We start from the raw sequence: 19,204 nt of genomic DNA on the forward strand, positions 1-19,204 counted from the left end.
GGTCTCTGAACATTAATTTCCTCCTCGGAAAAATGGGACCATAATACCCGCTTCGCAGGGCCGCAGTGAGGACAGGCATTGTTTGGGGTAAGGCTCAGACATCGGTGGCTCCAGGATTTCTAAATCGGAGGGACTTGGTGGGGGGCACATATCGTAGCGGAGTTAGTTGAGGGGCGAACAGGGGAACTTGAAGCTAGGTTTGGAGAACACGGACTCTACGAAGGCAGAAAATAATGGCAGGAGCGGACGGAGACGAAGGGGACCCTGGGCTGGCCTGAGCCTGACCTGTGCCCCTGCCCTCACTCCCTCCCCCTGACCCCGGGGCAGTCAGCAGCCCGCTGCCCTGCGACCACGGCTCAGCGCCGACACCGTGCTGTTGAGATGGGCTGTATCCTGGTACCAAGAACAGGCAGCACCTCCGCTGGGAGTGGAGTGTCAGAGTCCCCACTTGGCCGCCTCCCGCCACGCACCTCCCAGCGCAGGTTTGGGGGGAATTGAGCCGGAAAGGAGGGTGCGGGCGAATGAACAGGCGTCCACCCCTTAGCTGCTTCTAGGGCATGGCTGTTCTCCCTCCACCATCCTCACATCCCCCTCTTCTGCCTCATACCCCTCACTGCACAAACTGCTCTAAGAGTCTCGTGTTTAAAACCCCCTCTTGAACCCTAGCCGGTTTGGCTCAGTGAATAGAGCGTCGGCCTGCGGACTGAAGGGTCCCGGGTTCGATTCCGGTCAAGGGCATGTACCTTGGTTGCAGGCACATCCCCAGCGGTAGGCAGCTGATCAGCTGATCGATGTTTCTCTCTCATCAATGTTTCTAACTCTCTATCCCTCTCCCCTCCTCTCTGTAAAAAACCAATAAAATATATTTTTAAAAAATAAAATAAAATCCTCGCTTGACCCCACCTCCCTCTCCAGCTATGGCTCTTTTATTCTCTCCTTGAGAGTGAAATTCCTTGAAGGAGTTATCTGTGGTCCTGTCTCTACTTGTTTTTCTTCCCTTCTCTCTTGAACCCACTCCAGGCAGGCTCTTGTCCCTCCAGCCCTCTTCTCAAGGTCTCCAATGACCTAGGCCCGCCATGGTCAGCAAACTGCGGCTCGTGAGCCACATGTGGCTCTTTGGCCCCTTGAGTGTGGCTCTTTCTAAGCCTTAGGAGTACCCTAATTAAGTTAATAACAATGTACCTACCTATATAGTTTAAGTTTAAAAAATTTGGCTCTCAAAAGACATTTCAATCGTTGATATTTGGCTCTGCTGACTAATGAGTTTGCCGACCACTGACCTAGGGTTATCAAACCCACAGCTTTCTCAGCCTGCCTCTGCCTCTGCCTGGGAGCACTGCCTCTTGCCCCACTGCTGTTCCTCTCCACCTCCTTTGGAGGCTCCGCATCTGCCTCCCAACCTGGCCATCAGTCTTCCCCCTCTACACTAACTCTCTCAGACTCCATCCCGTTCTGTGGCTTTCAATAACGCCGACATGCCAAGGTCTCCCAAGTTGTATGTCCAGCCCTAACTTCCCCTCCACGAACTCCGGACTCTACTACCCAACTCTCCATCTAATCTCTACTTGGATGCCTCCTACATATCTCAAATCATGTCCCAATTTAAACTAGTGATGTTCTCACCTCCCTACTCCTTCCCCGTCAGTAAATGGCACCACCACTCATCTGCCTGACCCAATAAAAACTACGAAGGTATTCTTCCTTTCCCTTCTCTGCACTACTCCAGATTCTGCACATTCCACCTGCAGAATGTGTTCCCCAGCTAGTCACTACGGCCACTAGTGTTGTTGCCACATGCCTCGTGTCTGGAAACCTTAATAGTCTCCTCACAGTCTCCCTGCTTCTACCCTTGCTCACTCCAGAATTTTCTCCTCCCAGATGATATTTTTAAAGCAGAAATCATACCACATCACACTCTGCTTTTAGCATCCCTAAAACATTGCACCTAAAATAAAACTGAAATCCTTAAAAGGCACATGACACTAATAAACTGGTTCCACCTCCCACTACTTTTTTCCTTGCTCACTTCACTCCAGCCACTGTGGCCTCCTCATTGTTCTGCAAACGTGTCAAGCATCTTCCTGCCTGAGGGCCTTTTGCTTGGAACACTTTCCAGCAGGTATCTACTAAACAACAGGCTCTCTTTCTTTGTTCAGGTCTCTCTGCTCAAATGTTGCCTTGCGGAGCCTTCCCTGATCACACTTTCTAAAACAGCACCCCCTGACACCTCACCTGCATCACACACTAGTCCCTTATCCTGCTTTATTCCCCCAGGCACTTAATACCATCCAACATTATATTCAGTGTTTTTTCATTGCCCTTTGTTCCCATTCGAATGTCATTCCAGTGAGAGCAGGGGCTCGTCTGTCTTGTCCACCATTTCCCCAGTGCCTGTACACAGTGTGAACGAAGGAAGGATGGAGAGAGTGAAAGCAAATACGCAGAGGAAGAGAGGGCAGCCTGGGGGTCCAGCAGTCCTCCAGCAGAGAGGACACTGGCATCCAGTTCCTTGGACCTCTTGTGCAAGCTCAGACCTAGGTAAAGCCATCAGAGCTCCTGGCGGAGGCAGCCCCTGGGTAGGAACAGGCCCTGGGCTAGGACACAGTGCCCCCTGGTGACCAGGACACTTGCGACTCCAAGGCAAGGCCCTGAAGTCCTGGTTTCTAAAGACTTTCTGTTCCAATCTGGTTGGAACCTCAGAGCAATTGCCATGAAGCAAAGAGGCTTAGATTTAAAAATTTTAAAAATTATATTTTTATTAATTTCAGAAGAGAAAGAGAGAGACATCAATGATGAGAGAGAATCATTGATTGGCTCCCTCCTGCACGCCTTCACTGGGGATCGAGCCTGCAACACAGGCATGTGCCTTGACCAGGAATCGAACCAGGACCTGGTTCATAGGTCGACGCTCACTGAGCCACGCCAGCCAGGCGAGGCTAGGATTTTTTTTTTTTTAATTGATTTCAGAGAAAGAGAAAGAAACACCACTGGGTTGCAACCTAGGTATGTGCCCTGTCTGGGAATCACACCCGTGACCCTTCAGTGCATGTGACAACACTCCAACCAGCTGAGCCAGGGCAAGAGGCTTAGATTTTTAATAAAGAAAAGCATGCCAGACTGGGTGCTCAGAGACCTGGGTTCTAGTTCTGGCCATGTCCCTGACTCTCTGGGTAACCTCCAGTGTGAACTGAGACTTGCTCAGCTAGCAAGGGGTGGCTTGCACTGTGGGGTGAAGGGGTCCCTACTGCAGCCACCCTTTCGAGGAGCCTCCTCTCAGCTGCTCTATTGCCGGCAACCTGATTGTTCATGAAAAGATGTCATCAGGAGTGTCCGTAAGTGGGGCCAAAATCTGCCCCCAAATCATGACTTCAACATTTTTCCAGGCTTTGACCTCTGTGGCCACGTACACCCTGGGAGCCGCACAGAACACACACGTCATCCCTCAACCTCCCTTCACACATGACATTTTGAGACGCATTTTTTAAATATATTTTTATTGGTTTCAGAGAGGAAGGGAGAGGGAGAGATAGAAACATCGATGATGAGAGAGAATCATTGATTGGCTGCCTACTGCACGCCCCCCGCCCCCACACTGGGGATCTATCCCACAACCTGGGCATGTGCCCCGACTGGAATCAGACTGGTTCATAGGTCGACGCTCAACCACTGAGCTATGCGGGCCGGGCTCAAGATGCATTTTAGATGCCCAGAGTCTAGCATCCGGTTGCACTCTTTTTTCTTTTTGTTTTGTTTTTTTTGTTAATCCTCACCTGAGGATATTTTTTCCATTGCCTTTTAGAGAAAGTAGAAGGGTGGGAGAGAGCGAGAGAGAGAAACATCGATGTAAGAGAGACACATCAATTGGTTGCCTCCCGCATTCGCCCTGACCAGGGCCAGGATCAAACCTGCACACAGATATGTGCCCTTGACCAGAAATTGAACCCGCGACCCCTCAGTCAGGGCCAGTTTCACTCTTAAATCCTGAGTTTGTGGGAGAGGTCTGCGGTGAGGATTCGTAGTTAGTCTGTGAGATGTAGAGACAGAATTGGCTCACTTAGGGCTATGGTTCCTAATCCTGGACCCACACTGCAATCACCTGGGGAATTGACGAAACCGCCCTGCTGGACTGAAGCCCAGCCCGTGGTGTGGGCCCAGGCATGGGCCTCTTTTAAGGACTCCCAGGTGATTCTGTGTGCACCCATGGTTGAGCTACACTGTGTCTGAGGTCACAGCTCCTAGCAGAACTCAGGCAGAGGAGGAGGGAAACCAAGTGAAGGAGGGCTGTCAAGTACTGCTGAGAAGTTGGGAGAGTCCGGGTCACAAAGGGAGCCCAGGTTGCTTTTGTTTGGGGGAACAAGGAGGTTGGTGAGCGGATATAATGGATGTAATGAAATAGTGGGCACCACTGGGAGATGAGTAGGTGGAAGGGAGAATGGGAGGTGAGAAAATGGAGATCAGAGGACTCAACAACTCTTTTGAGGACTTTCTCTGTGAAGAGGAACAGAGAAGTGGGGAGATGCTAAAGGAGAATTCAAGTTCAAGGGAAAGTTTCTTTTATAGTTGTGAAGTCATAGAGCATGTTGGTGTGGCTGGAAATGATCATGATGACAATGATGGAATTAATGGGTGGAAGAGAGAGGGGACAGCTCCGTGTGCTGAGCTGGGAGGCGAAAGGATCTGGGGTTGGAGCACAGATGTCTTGGGAAAAGGGTACTTCTGTCATAGGCCATGAGGAGACGGTGCAGATGCTGGTGCACTTGTAGGTGAGGTGGTGGGAGGTGGGGGGTATTCACCTATTTTTTTTAAACATTCTAAGTAGACATTTTATTTTGTTAATTATTTTTTATTTTTCAATTGCAGTTGACATTCAGTATTATATTAGTTTCAGGTGTGAATGGACAGGGATGAAGGGGAGATGTGAAGGTCTTGAGGAGGAGAAAAGCAGCTACTGTGGGGTGATGCAGGATCTCTGAGCAGCATGGAGAGCCTGCCTATGTGAGGTTTGAGACCACTCTGGTAAAAACAATGCAATCAGCCTGGTTGCATGAATTTCTCTGGCCGTGGGCAGCTGCCAGGCACAGAAGAAAGTTGGGCCACCCAAGGCCCGGCTTTGCTGGACAAAGATGGAAGGAGAGAGGTGTGGGAGGGGGTGACTCCATTGGTGGAGCACAGAATCTAAGTGGGACGAGGATAGAGTAGTGGACAGCAGCCATGCAGGTAGCCAGAGGTCACTGCAGCTCCGGGCAGTGGGGAGGAGCCGCATGTGCCATGCTAGAGGAAGTGGGCCGGAAGGAGAAGAGGAGGTGGCCAGAGGCAGATGCTTGGAAATAAGATTGTGTCACTGTGACATGACAATGGAGACTTACTGTCATGAAGACAAAACTGTCGGTGTGCCAAGGGTGTTGGCAGCTGAGGCAGAGTTGTGGTCAGGAGGCCAGGTCCTCAGGGGCAGAATGCTTGTGTACATGAGGCCCCAGGGTTGGTGACAGGAAGTAGCATGAGGGGAGGACAATAAGGAAGGCACTGAAGTCTTTAGGAGCCGTGCTTAAATCCCTCTGACTGGGGGCTCCTTGAACACAGCAATGTTCCCAGTGCCTGGCCCAGAGTAGGCGCGTGGTAAAACACGCAGCGAAGGATTAATGAATGTATGCCTACTGTGTAATTTGATCTTTAGCCTTGACAGTTGAGGACACTGAGGCCGGGGTTCGCTAGTGTCTGAGCACTTTTGCTTCTCAGCAGGAGCAGGGTTTTGGGATGTGCACACATGATGAAATCCCTTCCACCCACCCCTCCTGCCACCCCCATCACCTTCTCCCCAGCTCCGACTTCCCAGTCTCCAGTTGGGCTCCCTCAAATTTGGCCTCCACACTGCTTCTTCCATAGTCCGATTGTTCCTCCACTGAGAATGAGACCAACGCAGGATGGTCAGGCTTCTCAGGCTCCGCCACTTACTCCCTCTTTGCCCCTTAAGCCTCTGTATACACACTTTTCCCTTCCTCTCTGTGCCCAGTGTGCCCGCCCTTGGCCTGGAAGCCCTGGGGCTCCCTGCCCGCCCAGTGCAGTCCTCCCTGCCCTTCACACGCCTCACTTCTCCTCTGCCCGACTGTCCGCCCCTACTGCACATGGAGCCATAATTACCTGCACCCTGCCCACCTGCTGGCTTGGACTTGAGACCACTGGTAGCAGAGGTCAGGTCATCCATGTCCCTAGAACCCAGCAGAGGGCACTGGTGTCTGCTGCAAAGCATGTGAGGGAGGGTCTGTGTGCCTGTGTGGACCCCAAGTGCCACTACCAGGAGCTGAAGTGAGGAGGTGCGGGGTATGGACCACAAGGCCGGACCAGGAGGGGAGCTAGAGGCTTTATTCTCAGCAGACCTGTACACTATACACTGGGGGGCTGGCAGGGCTCTTGAGGGGCCTCCTCAGGCCACCTGCCTTGGCCCCAAAGGCCAGAGCAGATGCAGGGTTGTGTCCCCAGATACCCATTGTTTGCCCACCCTCTTGTCCCAGGCCAGGTCCCCCCAGGTGTTCAGGGCCTATCGCAGGGAGCTGGGACCTTCTTCCGCTCTCGGCTCAGCAGCGTCACCAACTTGGCCTTGAAGCCTGAATGGGCACCAGAGCGGCCAGAGACCCCGGCCTCGTCGCCATTGTCATCAAGGTCCAGCTCCAGCAGCCGTCGGTACTGGGCCTCCAGGCTGCTGTCATGGGCTGGGCCAGGCCAGCCCAGGTCCTTGCTGTTGTGGTAGATGGGGCTGGCTGGGGGGCTGAAGCCACCAGGGCCCTCCTGCTCAGGGTCCCCCAGGTCGGGTGGTACGGGGCCAGCTTCTAGGGCACACAGATTCTCGTAGAGGTGCTCAGCGCCGGCCAGGGGCCCGCTGGTCCGCTTGCACACGGCAGCGTACAGCCCAGACTCCAGGGGCAGCGGGGGCAGGCTCTGTGGCCCAGGATCGGCCAGGAACACCCTACGAGAGTCTGAAGGCTCAGACCCTGGGGGCAACTCCCGCAGCTCTCCAGGAGGCTCAAGTGAGGGCAGGGAGGTGGCCCGAGGCAGGGGGCAGGGCCGAGGCCCCACCAGCTCAGGCAGCCGCTCCTTCTGGCGGGCGATGGCCGCAGTCACGACCCCGCACAAGTCTCGAGCTCGGTGGCTGCTAAAGGCGAAGAGGCCCTCGCCTGAGTCACAGCGGCGGCCAGCTTCGAAGGAGAACACGTCCTGGTCATGGGTGACATGGGCGGGTCAGCTGCCAAGGGGTTCCCCCATCTCCCACTGTCCCCTAGTCCCCTCCACTGCAGGCCCAGTGCCTCACCTTGTCGGAACCAAACTTGCGCAGGAAGTGGTAGGGCCAGGTGTAGAGGGCCTGCGGGCTGCCTGGCTCGCTCAGCTGGATGGCATCTTGGCCCAGCAGCAGGATATAGGGCCCCTTCAACTGGCAGCGGGCAGCTGCCTCTGTCCTCTGCACCACCACCGGAAATGTGCCCACTGCAAGCAGAGGGTGGAGACGCTACGGTCCCCCAGAGGCCCCAGCCCTGGGTGTGGTGGCACTGGGGCTGCCCTGCCCCTCCCTGACTCACCTTCCTGCCAGGAAGAGTAGATGGAGTTCTCTTCCATGGGGACCAGGCCCCGCTTGGGAGCCTCCGCCTCCCCTGATCCAGAGGAAAATTCCCCTGTGGCCTGGGGAAAGGGTCAAGGTCAGAGATTAGAGTCTCCCCGCCGTCCCCCACCCCACCCCCCGGCCCCCCAGCCCCCAACCTCTTCCTGCATCCTTTTCATGTGGAGAGATGTCACCTGACACACTGCACAACCCTGGGCACCCCTCTGAGCCGATTTCACTCCTGTAACCTTATTCTTCCCCCTGGGATACTGAGAGCGGTACGTCAGCGACACACAGCAGGATGGCCCCTCACCCTTGCATTAGGCTAGGGACCAGGCCAGCCCATGTGTGTCCCCCACAGGTTAGAGTGGTGAAGGGGCTTTGGGGGTGCAAACAAGTGAACTGGCCATTCACTCCTCCCCCAGTCCTCTGGCTCCATCTCACCCCTCCCTACCCCTAGTTCCTGCATGTAATTCACACTGATCTCAGCACCTCAACCATGACCACCTGGCCCATGGTAGCATGGCCAGGGCCAAATGCTGTGGGTTCCTCGCTGGTCACCTTGCTCCTATTCATTTCTTTTTCTTTTTTTATTGTTTTTAAATAAAAAAACTTAAATACACAATATAAAATTTACCATTTTAATCGTTTTAAAGTGTATAATGCAGTGTTTTTCGTAAAGTCATCAGGTTTGCAATCAAGGTTGTGCAATCATCATCTTTATCTAGTTCCAGAACTTCTCATCACTCCACATTAAAACCCTGCCCAGCCCCTGGCAAACACTAAGCTGCTTTTGGTTCTATGGATTTGCCTAATCATACAAGAGGTGGCCTTTTGTGCCCGGCTTCTTTCACTTAGTTTAATGTCTTCGAGGTTCATCCACTGTGAAGCACGTCTCACTACTGCATTCCTTTTTATGGCTGAGTAATGTTTCATTGTATGGACAGACACATTTGGCTTATCCATCATCAGCTGACAGACATTTGGATTGTTTGGGCTTTTGGGAATAGTGCTGCTCTGAACATCGTATGTTTTGTTTGAACATGTTTCAATTCTCAAGAGACTTGCTGGGTCATATGGTAACCCTTATGTTTCACTTATTAAGGAACTCACCGGACTCATTTCCTTTTGGCCCATTACAGACCCTGTGAAGCTTTAAAACTCAGTCCCTAGCTCAAACCCACCAAAGGCTTCTCCTCTCACTCTTAATAAAACCCCAAACTCCACATGTGGCCCAAGGTGGTTTCAGCTGGCTTCCACCGGACTCTCACCTCGCCTCCTCCTGGGCCCTCCCACTCCTTGCCCTCCGGCCAAACCAAACTTTTCTCTGCCTCAAGGCCTCTACCGCACTGCGCTCACTCCGTCCAGGACACTCCTTGGACCTCAGTGCCTGGGATACTCTCCTCAGATGTTTGCCTGGTGGGTTGTCCTTCAGGACTCAGACCTACTGTCCCCTCATGAGAGGCCTCCTTAGACCATCCTGCCTAAGGCCCCCTGGTTTACTCCTGGTCCCACCCCTGCCTTTCATTTTCTCCATACCATGTATGGCCATCAGATTTTTCTGTGGTTTCTGGGCTGTTTCCCAGGCTCATAGGTACTTGGCAGGTGCTTGCTGAGTGACAGGATGTGAGTGAATATGGAATGAATAAGAGGGAGGTGAGCTGGTCCCCCTGGGGCCAGACCTCGGTGCCCGGCCCGCTTGCCCTGTGCTCACCGGGAAGGCCAGCTGGCAGATGGGGCCCATCCATGCCTGGCGGTGCTGTGCGGCCAGCAGGTGGCTTCTCTCCGTGGTGGTGAGTAGGAAGGCACCAGTGTCCCGGGGGCAGCTCTCACCATCAGCTGGCAGCACCGACACGCAGTCGGCCAGGCGGATGACCCGCCGCTCTCCCCGTCGGCTAGGACCTGCAGACCTGTCACCTGCTGGCCCCGTGCCACCATCCCGGACTTCCCAGCTCTCCAGCCGTGCCACGCCTGATGGGCCACCTGCGTAGAGCAGACCCCACACCTTCCGCCAGGACTTCTGTGGGCGGTGAGGATGGGGGTGAAGACCACTGCAGCTCACTCAGCAAACACTCCTGGTCACCCAGGCTGGCCTTCACCTCCCCCAGCTCCTCAGGGCCTCGGAGGAGGAGGCCTTGCCACAGCCAGCCCAGCAGGGGGAGGAGTCTGTGCTTGGGGTCAGTCAGCCCTGGGTTAAATCCACCCCACACTTTCCTAACTGGTACCTCCTTAAGACTAGTGTCCTAGTCTCTCAAAAGGTCATGGCAATGTGAGGCTGGGGCTTCTACTGGATTATGTCTGTAAAGTCTCCAGTGGCTGAAACAGACCACTTGACACTGCTGTTCTGTTGGTGCCCAGCCCCACCCCCCCAAAGGTCACTTGGGCCACAGGACAAGGACTGTGGTGGGAGGGAGGCCTCATTCTCATGATGGCAAGGAAGGAAACATGCAAATAGTGTCAAGCAAAGGAAACAGACCGTTTATCTGCCCGGGCAGCAGCTGCAGCTGAGCTGTGGGGGTGCAGAGCCTGCTGCCTGAGGAGAAGTGAACCCCCTACTATGTCCCATGACAGGCTGGGAGGAGCCGAGCCCTCTTCTGCAGGGTGGGGTTCCACCTCTGGGGTCTCCTTCAGCTCATCCCCTGGCCCTCCGAAGGGTGGAAGGCTGTTGGATTAGCAAGCCTCCCGGCTCTGCCCTGCCCCGAGGTTTGTGTTCTTAGAACTTCCTGACTCTTGGCTTCCCCATCTATAAGTGAGGCAGGGTCTCCCCAAGGCCCACTCAGGCCCAGCTCTTCTGCTCAGGCAGAGGATGGGCCTCTCTCCCATCCCCACATCTGGGTTAGATCCCCCACCCTGATTCCCATTCACCATTCTCCCAGGTCCAGGTGTGGAGGCCCAATTATCCTGGGCAGCCAGGTCCCCACCTTGCCAAACTTGACGTGCTGCTGGTACAGGATGCCATCCTTGACAGGGGTCTCCAGAGGCTCCATGGCCGCGGAGGGCCGGAGGGCCGGAGGGCCACCACTCCGAAGGCCTGAGGAGACTGGTGACAGGCCGAGGGGAACTCCTCACACTTCCCCTTCTGGCCACTTCCCCTCCCTCTGTCCAGAGAGGCAGCTGCATGACTGGGGGAGGGGAATCCCTTCTTCAGTAAAGGAGCTAGAATAGGGGGTGGGGGCATCACATATTTCCACCTTAGGGTTGCAGCTGGCCAAGGTGCTCAGGCATGCCTGGCAGAGGCCTCAGACCGCCTGAGGGCAAAGACCCATGCCTGCACCTGGGTCACTGGGTGTGAGTGAGCGTCAGGCCCACAGGCTGGCCCCCCAGTCATGGGCTCTGACGCCTTCCCTGATCCCTCAGGGGACAGTTGTGCAACCTGGAACCTGCATTCCCACAGCCAGACTGGCGAACTTCCTTTCCTACTTGCAACCCTGGTTGGTTGGCTTATCCTTCTATCAAAATATTTTTAATATTCATTTGCTCCATCTTCACAGCCCCTAATGCCAGCCTGAATATCTCCCTTTGAATCACCACCCCACCTGGGCGCGCTCATCTCTCCCCTTTCTAAACCTTTTCTGGCTTCCCACTGCCCTCAGGTCTAACCTGGGCTCCTCAGCCCAGCACGCAAGGTGTTGAGTCCTGACCCCAGGGCAACCCCTCCAGGGCACCCCTCACCGTGTTCCTCTGGGTGCCAGCTGCTTACTCTGGGAGGACTTCCCTCATCCCTCCATGCTGTCTGAGCGCACAAAGGCCCCAGCAGTGTGCCCAAGTCCTCATGTGTGGCTGGGGCCACCTGAATGTAGGTGGCATGTCCCCAGTGGGCCCCTAGGGAGCTCATATGTTTTTTAAGTTTTGCTTCCTGCTGGGGGCCTTTTTTTTCCCCCCCCTTTGCCTTGCCTTGCTGGAGGCCAGTAACTTGGCTCTGAATGTGGGTCTGAATTCTGAAAACAGCCTCATGTCATTCATTCAAAGCCACCTCTGGAAAGGAACATGTAAACAGGCTGAGGAATATAATTTGGGGGTCACATATGGAGTGTGTTGCTTCTCAGGCAGGACATTTTTTCCAAGTCCTCCTGCACCCGGCTTTGTGCCAAATATGGACCACACAGGCCGGAGCCCAACCTTACAAACACAACCCTTCGCATTCTCACTGCCATTTCAACAATGAGGAAATCAAGGCTCAAACATTAAGTAACTTGCGAAGGCCACACACCAAGTGACAAACATGGCTTGAGCAACTGCTGTCCTGCTGGGATAAGCATGTGGCCTTGCACATGAAGTGTCTGACCGTGCCAGTCCTCTGCCTACCCCTTGCCAGATGTTGAAATCCTGGTCCATTTGTCAAGATATTCGTGACTGCTGCCCATGTTCATTACATCTGATCTCTTTCCTAGTCACCTGTGAGCTGCCCAGAGGAGAGCTTGGCACAGAGCATATCAAAAACTGCTTGTAGCCTGAGTGGCAGTCCTGTGGCACCGGCTGCTTCTCAGCAAACAGAGCGGAGGGTTCCATACCAGGAACAGGGGGCCTGAGGCAGGAAGTTGCCTCTCAAGGGGCCCTAGGAGCTTTGCACAACCGACAAGGAGGCGGCTGGGGCAGGGCTGGAGGTTATGACAGCCAATCAGACACACAAAAACCCAGTCAAGGATTTTGCCTTGTCTGCCAGTGTGGTGCCTCCGAGTCATAAAGATAGATGCCTCCTGCCACAACCAAGCCATCTGGGTGTTGGGGAGAGACCCAGGGTCTGCCTCAGAGGGCTCTCGAGGTCAGAGGGTGAGGTGGCCAGGAAGTAATGGGCAGACAAGGTGAAGCACAGAAGCAGGGCTGGGGCTGAGACTAGAGAGGCTTGTGCTTTAATGGCAACTGGGATAAAGGGGAACAATCATAGTAATTCCAGAGGCACAGAGGGCAGGCAGCCAGGCCCAGCCTAGCCCAAGCCAGCTGGGCCGAAGATGCTGGCTTCTTGTCCAGGGTCTGGTGTGTGGGAGGCAACTGGAACCCAGACTGAGGCCTCTTGGAGAGGGATGACAGACGGCTAGAAGTCCATGGAGCTGTGAGCCAGGTAGTCCTTGCGGCCGATGTTGCTGACCTGTTTGGTCTGCATGGCCTCGAGTTTGGGGCAGTCAGTGATCCGATGGCCCAGGCCCCCGCAGAAGGCACAGCCTCGTTCATCTGGGGGCATAGGGAAATGGAGATCAGCATGGTGACAGGGCCAGGTTCTGTGCCCCAGACCTTGTCCCCCCACCCAACACCCCCATCCACTCATGTGCAATGTAGACTTGTTTCCTGGTGTTCCTGTCATGCCCCCCGCTTCGCAGTCACCTCCGATGACCAGCATGGACTCGTCCCCACAGTGCAGCACTTGCAACACAGGTGGCACCTTCTGCTTGGCCTCCAGTAGCAGGGCTTTGAGGTCCATCAGCACTGACTCATCTGTGGGGGCAGTGGGGAATCATTAGGTCCAACCCTGGGCCCCGTAACCAGGACCTGTAGGACGCGGGAGACAGCTGTGGCGGCTTTGGCAGTACACTCACCGCAGGCCTTGTTGATGAAGGTGGTGGCGATGCCTGTGTTTCCTGAGCGCCCAGTGCGGCCTATTCTGTGCACTGCAGAGAGGAAACAATCTTTGGCCCACTGCCCAGGTCTGGGGCCTAGCCCACACCCCAATCCCACAAGCTCCCACCGTAGTTCTCAATCTCCTCAGGCATGTCGTAATTGATGACGTGCTGGATGGCAGGGAAGTCCAGGCCCTTGGAGGCTACGTCTGTGGCCACTAGAACATCCTTCTTGCCCTCCCGGAATGCCTCGATGGCCTTGGTCCGTTCCTCCTGGTCTGGGGAGGGTCAGGCGGGAGCTGTCAAGGTGACAGCAGGAGCCTGGGGAGTAGTGGTAAACCAGCCAGGCAGGAAACGGGTTAGGTGAGGGCTGCTATAGCAGCCAGGTTCAGGCATACACATATGCCATCCTGACCTTTGCCCCCATGGATGGCCACGGCCTCGACCCCCTTAAGCAGCAGGTACTCATGGATGGCATCCACATCCGCTTTCTTCTCTGCAAAGATGAGCACCTGTTCAGAAAGGCCACCTCGTCACAGGGAGTGCCTCCACCCAACGACCCCAACCTTCCCCAGCATCCTGCCCCTATTGCCCTCTCCCCTCATATTGGGGGTCCTGGGCTGCACTCACGGGCGGGGGTGTCTTCTGCAGGCACTCGAGCAGATACACCATCTTGGCCTCCTCCTTCACATATTCCACCTCCTGCCACCACAGGAGCTAGGTCAGGTGATCCTGAGGACAGGCTCACCAGCCACAGTGCTGCTGCAGAGGCTGGGCCCCCCAATCCCATCTAGGTGATTAGAAACCTCGTGCACCAAGGGCTGGACACCCTAAGAATGTTTCCTGCTAAGGGTTGAGGCTTTGAATGGAACCCCTAGTGCCCCCTAGGTAGACCACCCACCCTGCTCCAATCAGCTTCAAGGGAGTCTCCTAGACCCAGCCCTCCGTGGTGAGATTGCCCACCTGTATGACATCCAGGCTGGCGGCCCCAGCGCGCCCCACATTGATCGTGACAGGCTTCACCAGGGCACTCTTGGCAAAGTTCTGTATTTTCTTAGGCATGGTGGCACTGAAGAGTAGGGTCTGTCGCTGGCCCTGAGAAAGAGCTGGGGCTGAGGGCACATGGGGGCTGGGGAAGCTAAGCAGCTGGGACAGTGGGTGGGCAGCCCTGAGGGTGCAGGAGTACCCTGGCCAGGCAGGGACGGGTACCTTGAAGTAGGAGAAGATGGTGCGGATGTCACCCTCAAAACCCATGTCAATCATGCGGTCAGCCTCGTCTAGGGCCAGATAGCGACAGATGTCTAGGCTGACCATCTTCTTTTGCAGTAGATCCATGAGGCGCCCAGGGGTGGCCACCATCATGTGCACACCACTGGGGACCAAGAGAGACCTGAGGTCAGGCCACCTGCTCAGCCCTTCTTAAAGGCTGGCACTGTGACTCACCCGACTCTGGCCTCCTTCCTGTCTCTCCTCACCTGTCCCCTCCTCATCACTCCCACCACTTTGCCCTGGGTTCAGCATACATTTCTACTGGAGCAAGCTGCAGCCTTCTCAACCAATGCTGTCTGTATTCCGGAGCTTTTCCCACCAATGTTTTGACCTCTGCCATTCCTTCTCCTGGGGGGCTGTTCTGAATCTCCAAATAGCCTCAACCTGCACTCCCCCAGCTCCCTCCATAGGCCTGGAAGGGCTCACTTTACTGGCATACTGAATTCAACTGTTCTGTATCTTCCCTGAGACTGGAATGCCTATCAAGCAGGCACTGGGTGTGACCTGTCTTGTGACCCCAGGCAACTGGTGATATCTACTGGGGACTGACTGCACTGTGTGGAAGAGCAAGGGTCCAGCCCTGCCCCAGGGCCTTAGCCTCCTTGCTGGACTACATACTGAATGGCCCTAACCTTTCTGAACACCCCAGGCCCACCACCTTTGTCTTTTGCCTGGAATGCCCCAATCCTCTGACTTTCCAGATGCCTCTGTTCCAGTTACTATGTTCCCATAGTCCCTCACCACATCCCCCTGTCCCACCCCAGCTGACCTCTTGCATGAGACTGGGAGCCCTTTTAATTAGGCCTCTGCAAGGATCTGCAGAATAGCTAAAGTTTATCTAGACGCTTTGGGGAGGCCCTAGGGTGAGGGGTGCTTATGCTCACTGTCGGATGGTCTCCATCTGCTCTTTGACAGACATGCCCCCGATGCAAAGTGCGCAGCGCAGGAGTGGTGAGCTGTCCTCCTGCAGCAAGCGGCAATAATACTCCAGGATGCCGTGGGTCTGCCGGGCCAGCTCTCGCTGCAGATACAGGGGCAGGGGCTGGTACCAGAAGACAGTCTCACTGGTGCCCTGCCCTCCAGGCCAGCCTATTTTACCGAGGGACAGATAATGAGTCCATAGGGCCCTTCACGCTTGGAGAAAGGTAATCTCTTTTCTTGTTCCAGGCAGAACATGATGACAGGCAAAGTGAACACCAGCGTCTTGCCTGAACCCGTGAAGGCGATGCCTATCATGTCACGGCCGGATAGACTGTTGGCAGAGGACAGGTCTGTGGGTCAAGTTCAGCAGAATACAGCAACTGCCCATCACTGCCCTCCTCAGGACCCCCAGGTCCACACTCACATGGTGGGGATACCCTGGATCTGAATAGGCGTTGGGTGGTGGATGCCTTTCTTCTTCAGGCCTCTCAGGATGGCTATGGAAAACAACCCTGACATTATCTTACGTCTCACAGGTGCTTTATCAGGCCCCAAAGCCGTAAAACTGCTACCATTCCCCTCAAGTTACAAATGATGAAATAGAAACAGGGAGAGGGAAAGAAAAGACAGAGAGACCTGTTCAAAGCTCCTAGGCTAAATGGAGACAGAATTCACCCCAGATCTGCCTAAGGCCAGCCTCACTTGTCCAATTAAGCTTCCTAGTGGCACAGAATAGTGAATATCTTCAGCTGGCACAACTGAAAAAGCAGCCTAAAGAAACTCCTCCTCAAATCCCCCCCATCCCCGCTGGCTATGCTGCTGAGCTCAGTGGGAACTAGGACACAACCTTACAGACATTTAACTACCAAGTGTGATGCCACTCCCACTCCCAGGTACCTGCAGGAAATTTCATTTCCTTGAAGCTCTTGATGGGTGGTGGGATACCATCTCCTTCCACCAGGATGTGGTATTTTTTCCGTACACGCTCATGCCGCTCTTCAGACATACTCAGGATATAACGGGGAGGTGTCCAACTGTGAGTGATGGTAGGGGTCAAGAGAGGCCCTGGGTATAGCTGCCTTTGGCATGTGCCTGCCAGTCTCAGCCACAAACTATTCCAGGTAAGGGTAACTGCTCTTCCAGAGACTATAAAGTATACCTGGTTTTGATTGGATCATCATATGTGATTCCCTTGGCCATCTCCTTCACTGACATCAAGGCTGAGAAGAGAGATGTGGCTCAGGGCTGGCTTCTCCTTCCCAGAGGCCAGGCCACTTCCTCCCTGCCCAGGCTACAACCATACCTCGGCCCTCAGCCACACTCTCCAGGATCTTCTCCTCTTCCTTCAGCTGCTTTTCCTTGGCAGACTCCTTGCGGGCTGAGGAGAAAAGCAGACAAATGTCAGAGACACCAAAGCAGTGCACCACGCTGAGCCTCCCGCCACTGCTGAGCCCACCTTCAGCCTTCTCTTTGAGGTGTTGGTGCTGATCCAGGAGGCTGACATTGGACTGAGGGCCCAGAGGGATGTCGTCCTCATCTCCCCGGTGGTCACTGCCACTGTCCTGCTGCTCCTCCTCCGCGGCTCCCTTGCGTCTTCGCTGTAGCAGCTTCTGGAGCTGAGGAGGGTCCAGCAGCGCCCCTCAGAGCCAAGCCCGACACAGAGCTGGGCATCGCGCCCAGGAGCTGCGGCAGGATCCTGGCTTTGGGAGAAGATCGTGCCCCGAGGTGCAGAGCTGCTCTACCCCTCAGATTAGGTCGCCAGTCCCTCGGGTTGTGCCTGAGGCCACGCTCCCGTGTAGATCCCCTCACTCCACAGACCACTGAGAAACGCCCACCCCTACTCTCACTCCTCCTTAGACCCAGGCCCTCACCAGCAGCTGTCGGCGCTGTCGCAATGGCACGTAGGGCACATAGTCCTCGTCGTCCTCATCCTCCGCCTCGGAACGGCTTCCTGCGGCAGTCGCCTCGTCGGTACGAGCCCGCTGCAGAGACCCAGGAATCAAGCCCGGAACCCCTTCCTCCCCATCTTCACGGCGGCTCGCCACCCAGGGGACCCCAGCCTCTCTCCCACCTTCCGTTCCGGTTCCGAATCCTCCATCCTTTTCTGCACGCATGCGCCCCACAGCAGAAAACCCCGCCTTACCTCTGAGATCCAACCAGATGTGAAGAAGCGGACTCGGCGCCTAGCAACGACCTCTGAGTGACGGATCGCGCCGAGGGACAAACTTTCTCCTGAGCCGCCGTCTTGTGGGGCGGTGTCTACGTTCTCCCTGTGGCAATGCAGCTGGCAGGGCTGAGGGCGAAAGCATTAGGCAAAGCATTGTGGGATACTGGAGGATTTGAAGCATGAGCTAAAGGCTCACATCGAATCCGGTAGCAGGGGCGGTGCCCCGAGTGAAGACCGTCGCTCAGAGCATGACGTCATGGCGCACGCACGCCGGCGGTCACTGCGCCCTCTAGTGGTTGGGGAGCCCAGGGGCCGGGCCTCCAACCGCCGCAGGGCCGAGCCGGCAGGGTGTGGCTTGCCGAGTGACTTAAGCACTGCCGCTCTGACTGGTGTCCTCTTCTGAGACACCTATGTTCCGAGTAGTGAGTGGTAAATAAAATACTGATGACGGCGGTTTTCAACTGAGGGTCTGTACCTGTGTGTGTAAGCTATTATTGTTGTAAATGCTGTAATAAGAGTTCAGAGGGAACCTGAGGCGACTTTGAGGTGACACTGATTGGATCTGAGCTTCCAGGGAAGTGTGGAAACTCAGAGCAGGGAGTGGAGGAGAGGAAGAAAGAGGGCCCAGCAGGAATGATCTGCCATGTGCAAGTGCAGATTCCTAGGGAATAAAGCGATCAATTGGCCCACATGGAGCAGGGGGAGCCAGAGCAAGTGTTGGGGAGGTAAATTGGGCTCAGAGCATGCAGAGCAGTGACTGTCAGTAATTTCGGCATCGGGGACTGAGAGGAGTGATGGGTCAGTGCTGTCCTTGTGTGCTGGGCATTGTGCAGTGCTGAAGCAGATAAAAGATGAGCAAGATGCAAACCTGGCTTGTGAGATTATGGATTAGTTGAGGAAACAGAAAATATAACCAGTCTTGAGGTTAAGGAGAAGTATCAAGATATGGTGGAATCATCACAAAGGCAGAGCAAACTGATTCTCATATAGTAAAAGTGTCTTCTCAACTGGGATGTGAAGAATAAGTAGGAATTTATGACGGAAGGGTAATCTGCGAAGAGGCAAGTATGTGAGCAAAAGTCAGGAGATCTAAGGGTGTCAGGCCTAGCTGGAGACTGAGGTTGTAGGGATGGCTGGGTGTGTGCTGGAGGCAGAAGCCAGGCACAGGGGGTCCAAAATGCCACTTACAGAAGTCTTTTATCTGTAGGAAAAGTGCTGCTTCAATCAGACCTGCAATTTTCAAATAAGGCAGAATTTTATTATTTAAAAGTCTTTATTTTAAAATATATTTTTATTGATTTCAGAGAGGAAGGGAGAGTTAGAAAAATCAATGATGAGAAAATCATTGATTGGCTGCCTCCTGCACATCCTATACTGGGGATCCAGCCTGCAACCCGGGCATGTGCCCTGACGGGAATTGAACTTTTGGTGCATGGGACAATGCTCAATCCACAGAGCCACACCTGCCAGGTGAGGCAGAATTTTAGATAGCTGTGCCAATTCAACTTGAGGGCAGGAGGCTGGTGCAACAGTTAGAGAATAAGAGGAACACAGGTAATACATACACAGAGAAAGGTTTTACAGGAGTGTCCATACTTCCCTGGGGACTGGAACTGTGAGCCTGTGGGCAATGCTGTTTCACTTCTTTAGAAGAGGAAGCTGGCACTGACTGCTAGCCAATGGTGGGGCTCAACTAGGTGGAGGGGT

General features: G+C 54.7%; 2 protein-coding genes across 5 annotated transcripts; both read right to left on the minus strand.

The window, feature by feature from the left end:
- Positions 1–6,339: 6,339 nt before the first annotated feature.
- On the minus strand, positions 6,340–12,283 carry DOK3 (docking protein 3). The gene is made up of 5 exons (XM_036312038.1): positions 10,510–12,283; positions 9,303–9,608; positions 7,569–7,668; positions 7,304–7,476; positions 6,340–7,209 (listed from the first exon to the last, which is right to left on the minus strand). The coding sequence occupies exons 1-5, from the start codon at positions 10,573–10,575 to the stop codon at positions 6,529–6,531; spliced, it is 1,326 nt and encodes a 441-aa protein (XP_036167931.1). The 5' UTR covers positions 10,576–12,283; the 3' UTR covers positions 6,340–6,528.
- A 139-nt stretch (positions 12,284–12,422) lies between these two features.
- DDX41 (DEAD-box helicase 41) lies at positions 12,423–17,624 on the minus strand. Of its 4 annotated transcripts, XM_036312036.1 has the most exons (17): positions 17,402–17,475; positions 17,202–17,312; positions 16,787–16,946; positions 16,634–16,708; positions 16,490–16,550; positions 16,228–16,364; positions 15,755–15,827; positions 15,508–15,661; positions 15,294–15,430; positions 14,350–14,512; positions 14,104–14,235; positions 13,771–13,842; positions 13,556–13,652; positions 13,269–13,418; positions 13,120–13,191; positions 12,908–13,018; positions 12,423–12,757 (listed from the first exon to the last, which is right to left on the minus strand). In XM_036312036.1, exons 1-17 carry the CDS (start codon positions 17,426–17,428, stop codon positions 12,621–12,623), a joined length of 1,869 nt encoding a protein of 622 aa, XP_036167929.1. In that variant the 5' UTR covers positions 17,429–17,475; the 3' UTR covers positions 12,423–12,620. The 4 variants fall into 4 exon arrangements, 3 of the variants coding, with proteins under 3 accessions (XP_036167929.1, XP_036167930.1, XP_036167928.1); XM_036312037.1 differs by having other exon boundaries at positions 14,104–14,512; positions 17,474–17,624; XM_036312035.1 differs by having other exon boundaries at positions 14,104–14,512.
- Between the last annotated feature and the right edge of the window lie 1,580 nt (positions 17,625–19,204).

The sequence above is a fragment of the Myotis myotis genome, unplaced genomic scaffold (genome assembly GCF_014108235.1).
Source record: "Myotis myotis isolate mMyoMyo1 unplaced genomic scaffold, mMyoMyo1.p scaffold_m19_p_6, whole genome shotgun sequence".
NCBI lineage: Eukaryota > Metazoa > Chordata > Mammalia > Chiroptera > Vespertilionidae > Myotis > Myotis myotis.

Coding starts and splice junctions, on each gene's coding strand:
- DOK3 (XM_036312038.1), bottom strand. CDS start 10,575: ATGGAGCCTCTGGAGACCCCTGTCAAGGATGGCATCCTGTACCAGCAG. Junction 9,609..10,509: donor AGCACGTCAAGTTTGGCAAG/GTGGGGACCTGG, acceptor CACCGCCCACAG/AAGTCCTGGCGGAAGGTGTG. Junction 7,210..7,303: donor GCAAGTTTGGTTCCGACAAG/GTGAGGCACTGG, acceptor ACCCATGACCAG/GACGTGTTCTCCTTCGAAGC.
- DDX41 (XM_036312035.1), bottom strand. CDS start 17,428: ATGGAGGATTCGGAACCGGAACGGAAG. Junction 16,551..16,633: donor GAGTGTGGCTGAGGGCCGAG/GTATGGTTGTAG, acceptor CTCTCTTCTCAG/CCTTGATGTCAGTGAAGGAG. Junction 14,513..15,293: donor CAGATGGAGACCATCCGACA/GTGAGCATAAGC, acceptor CTTGGTCCCCAG/TGGTGTGCACATGATGGTGG.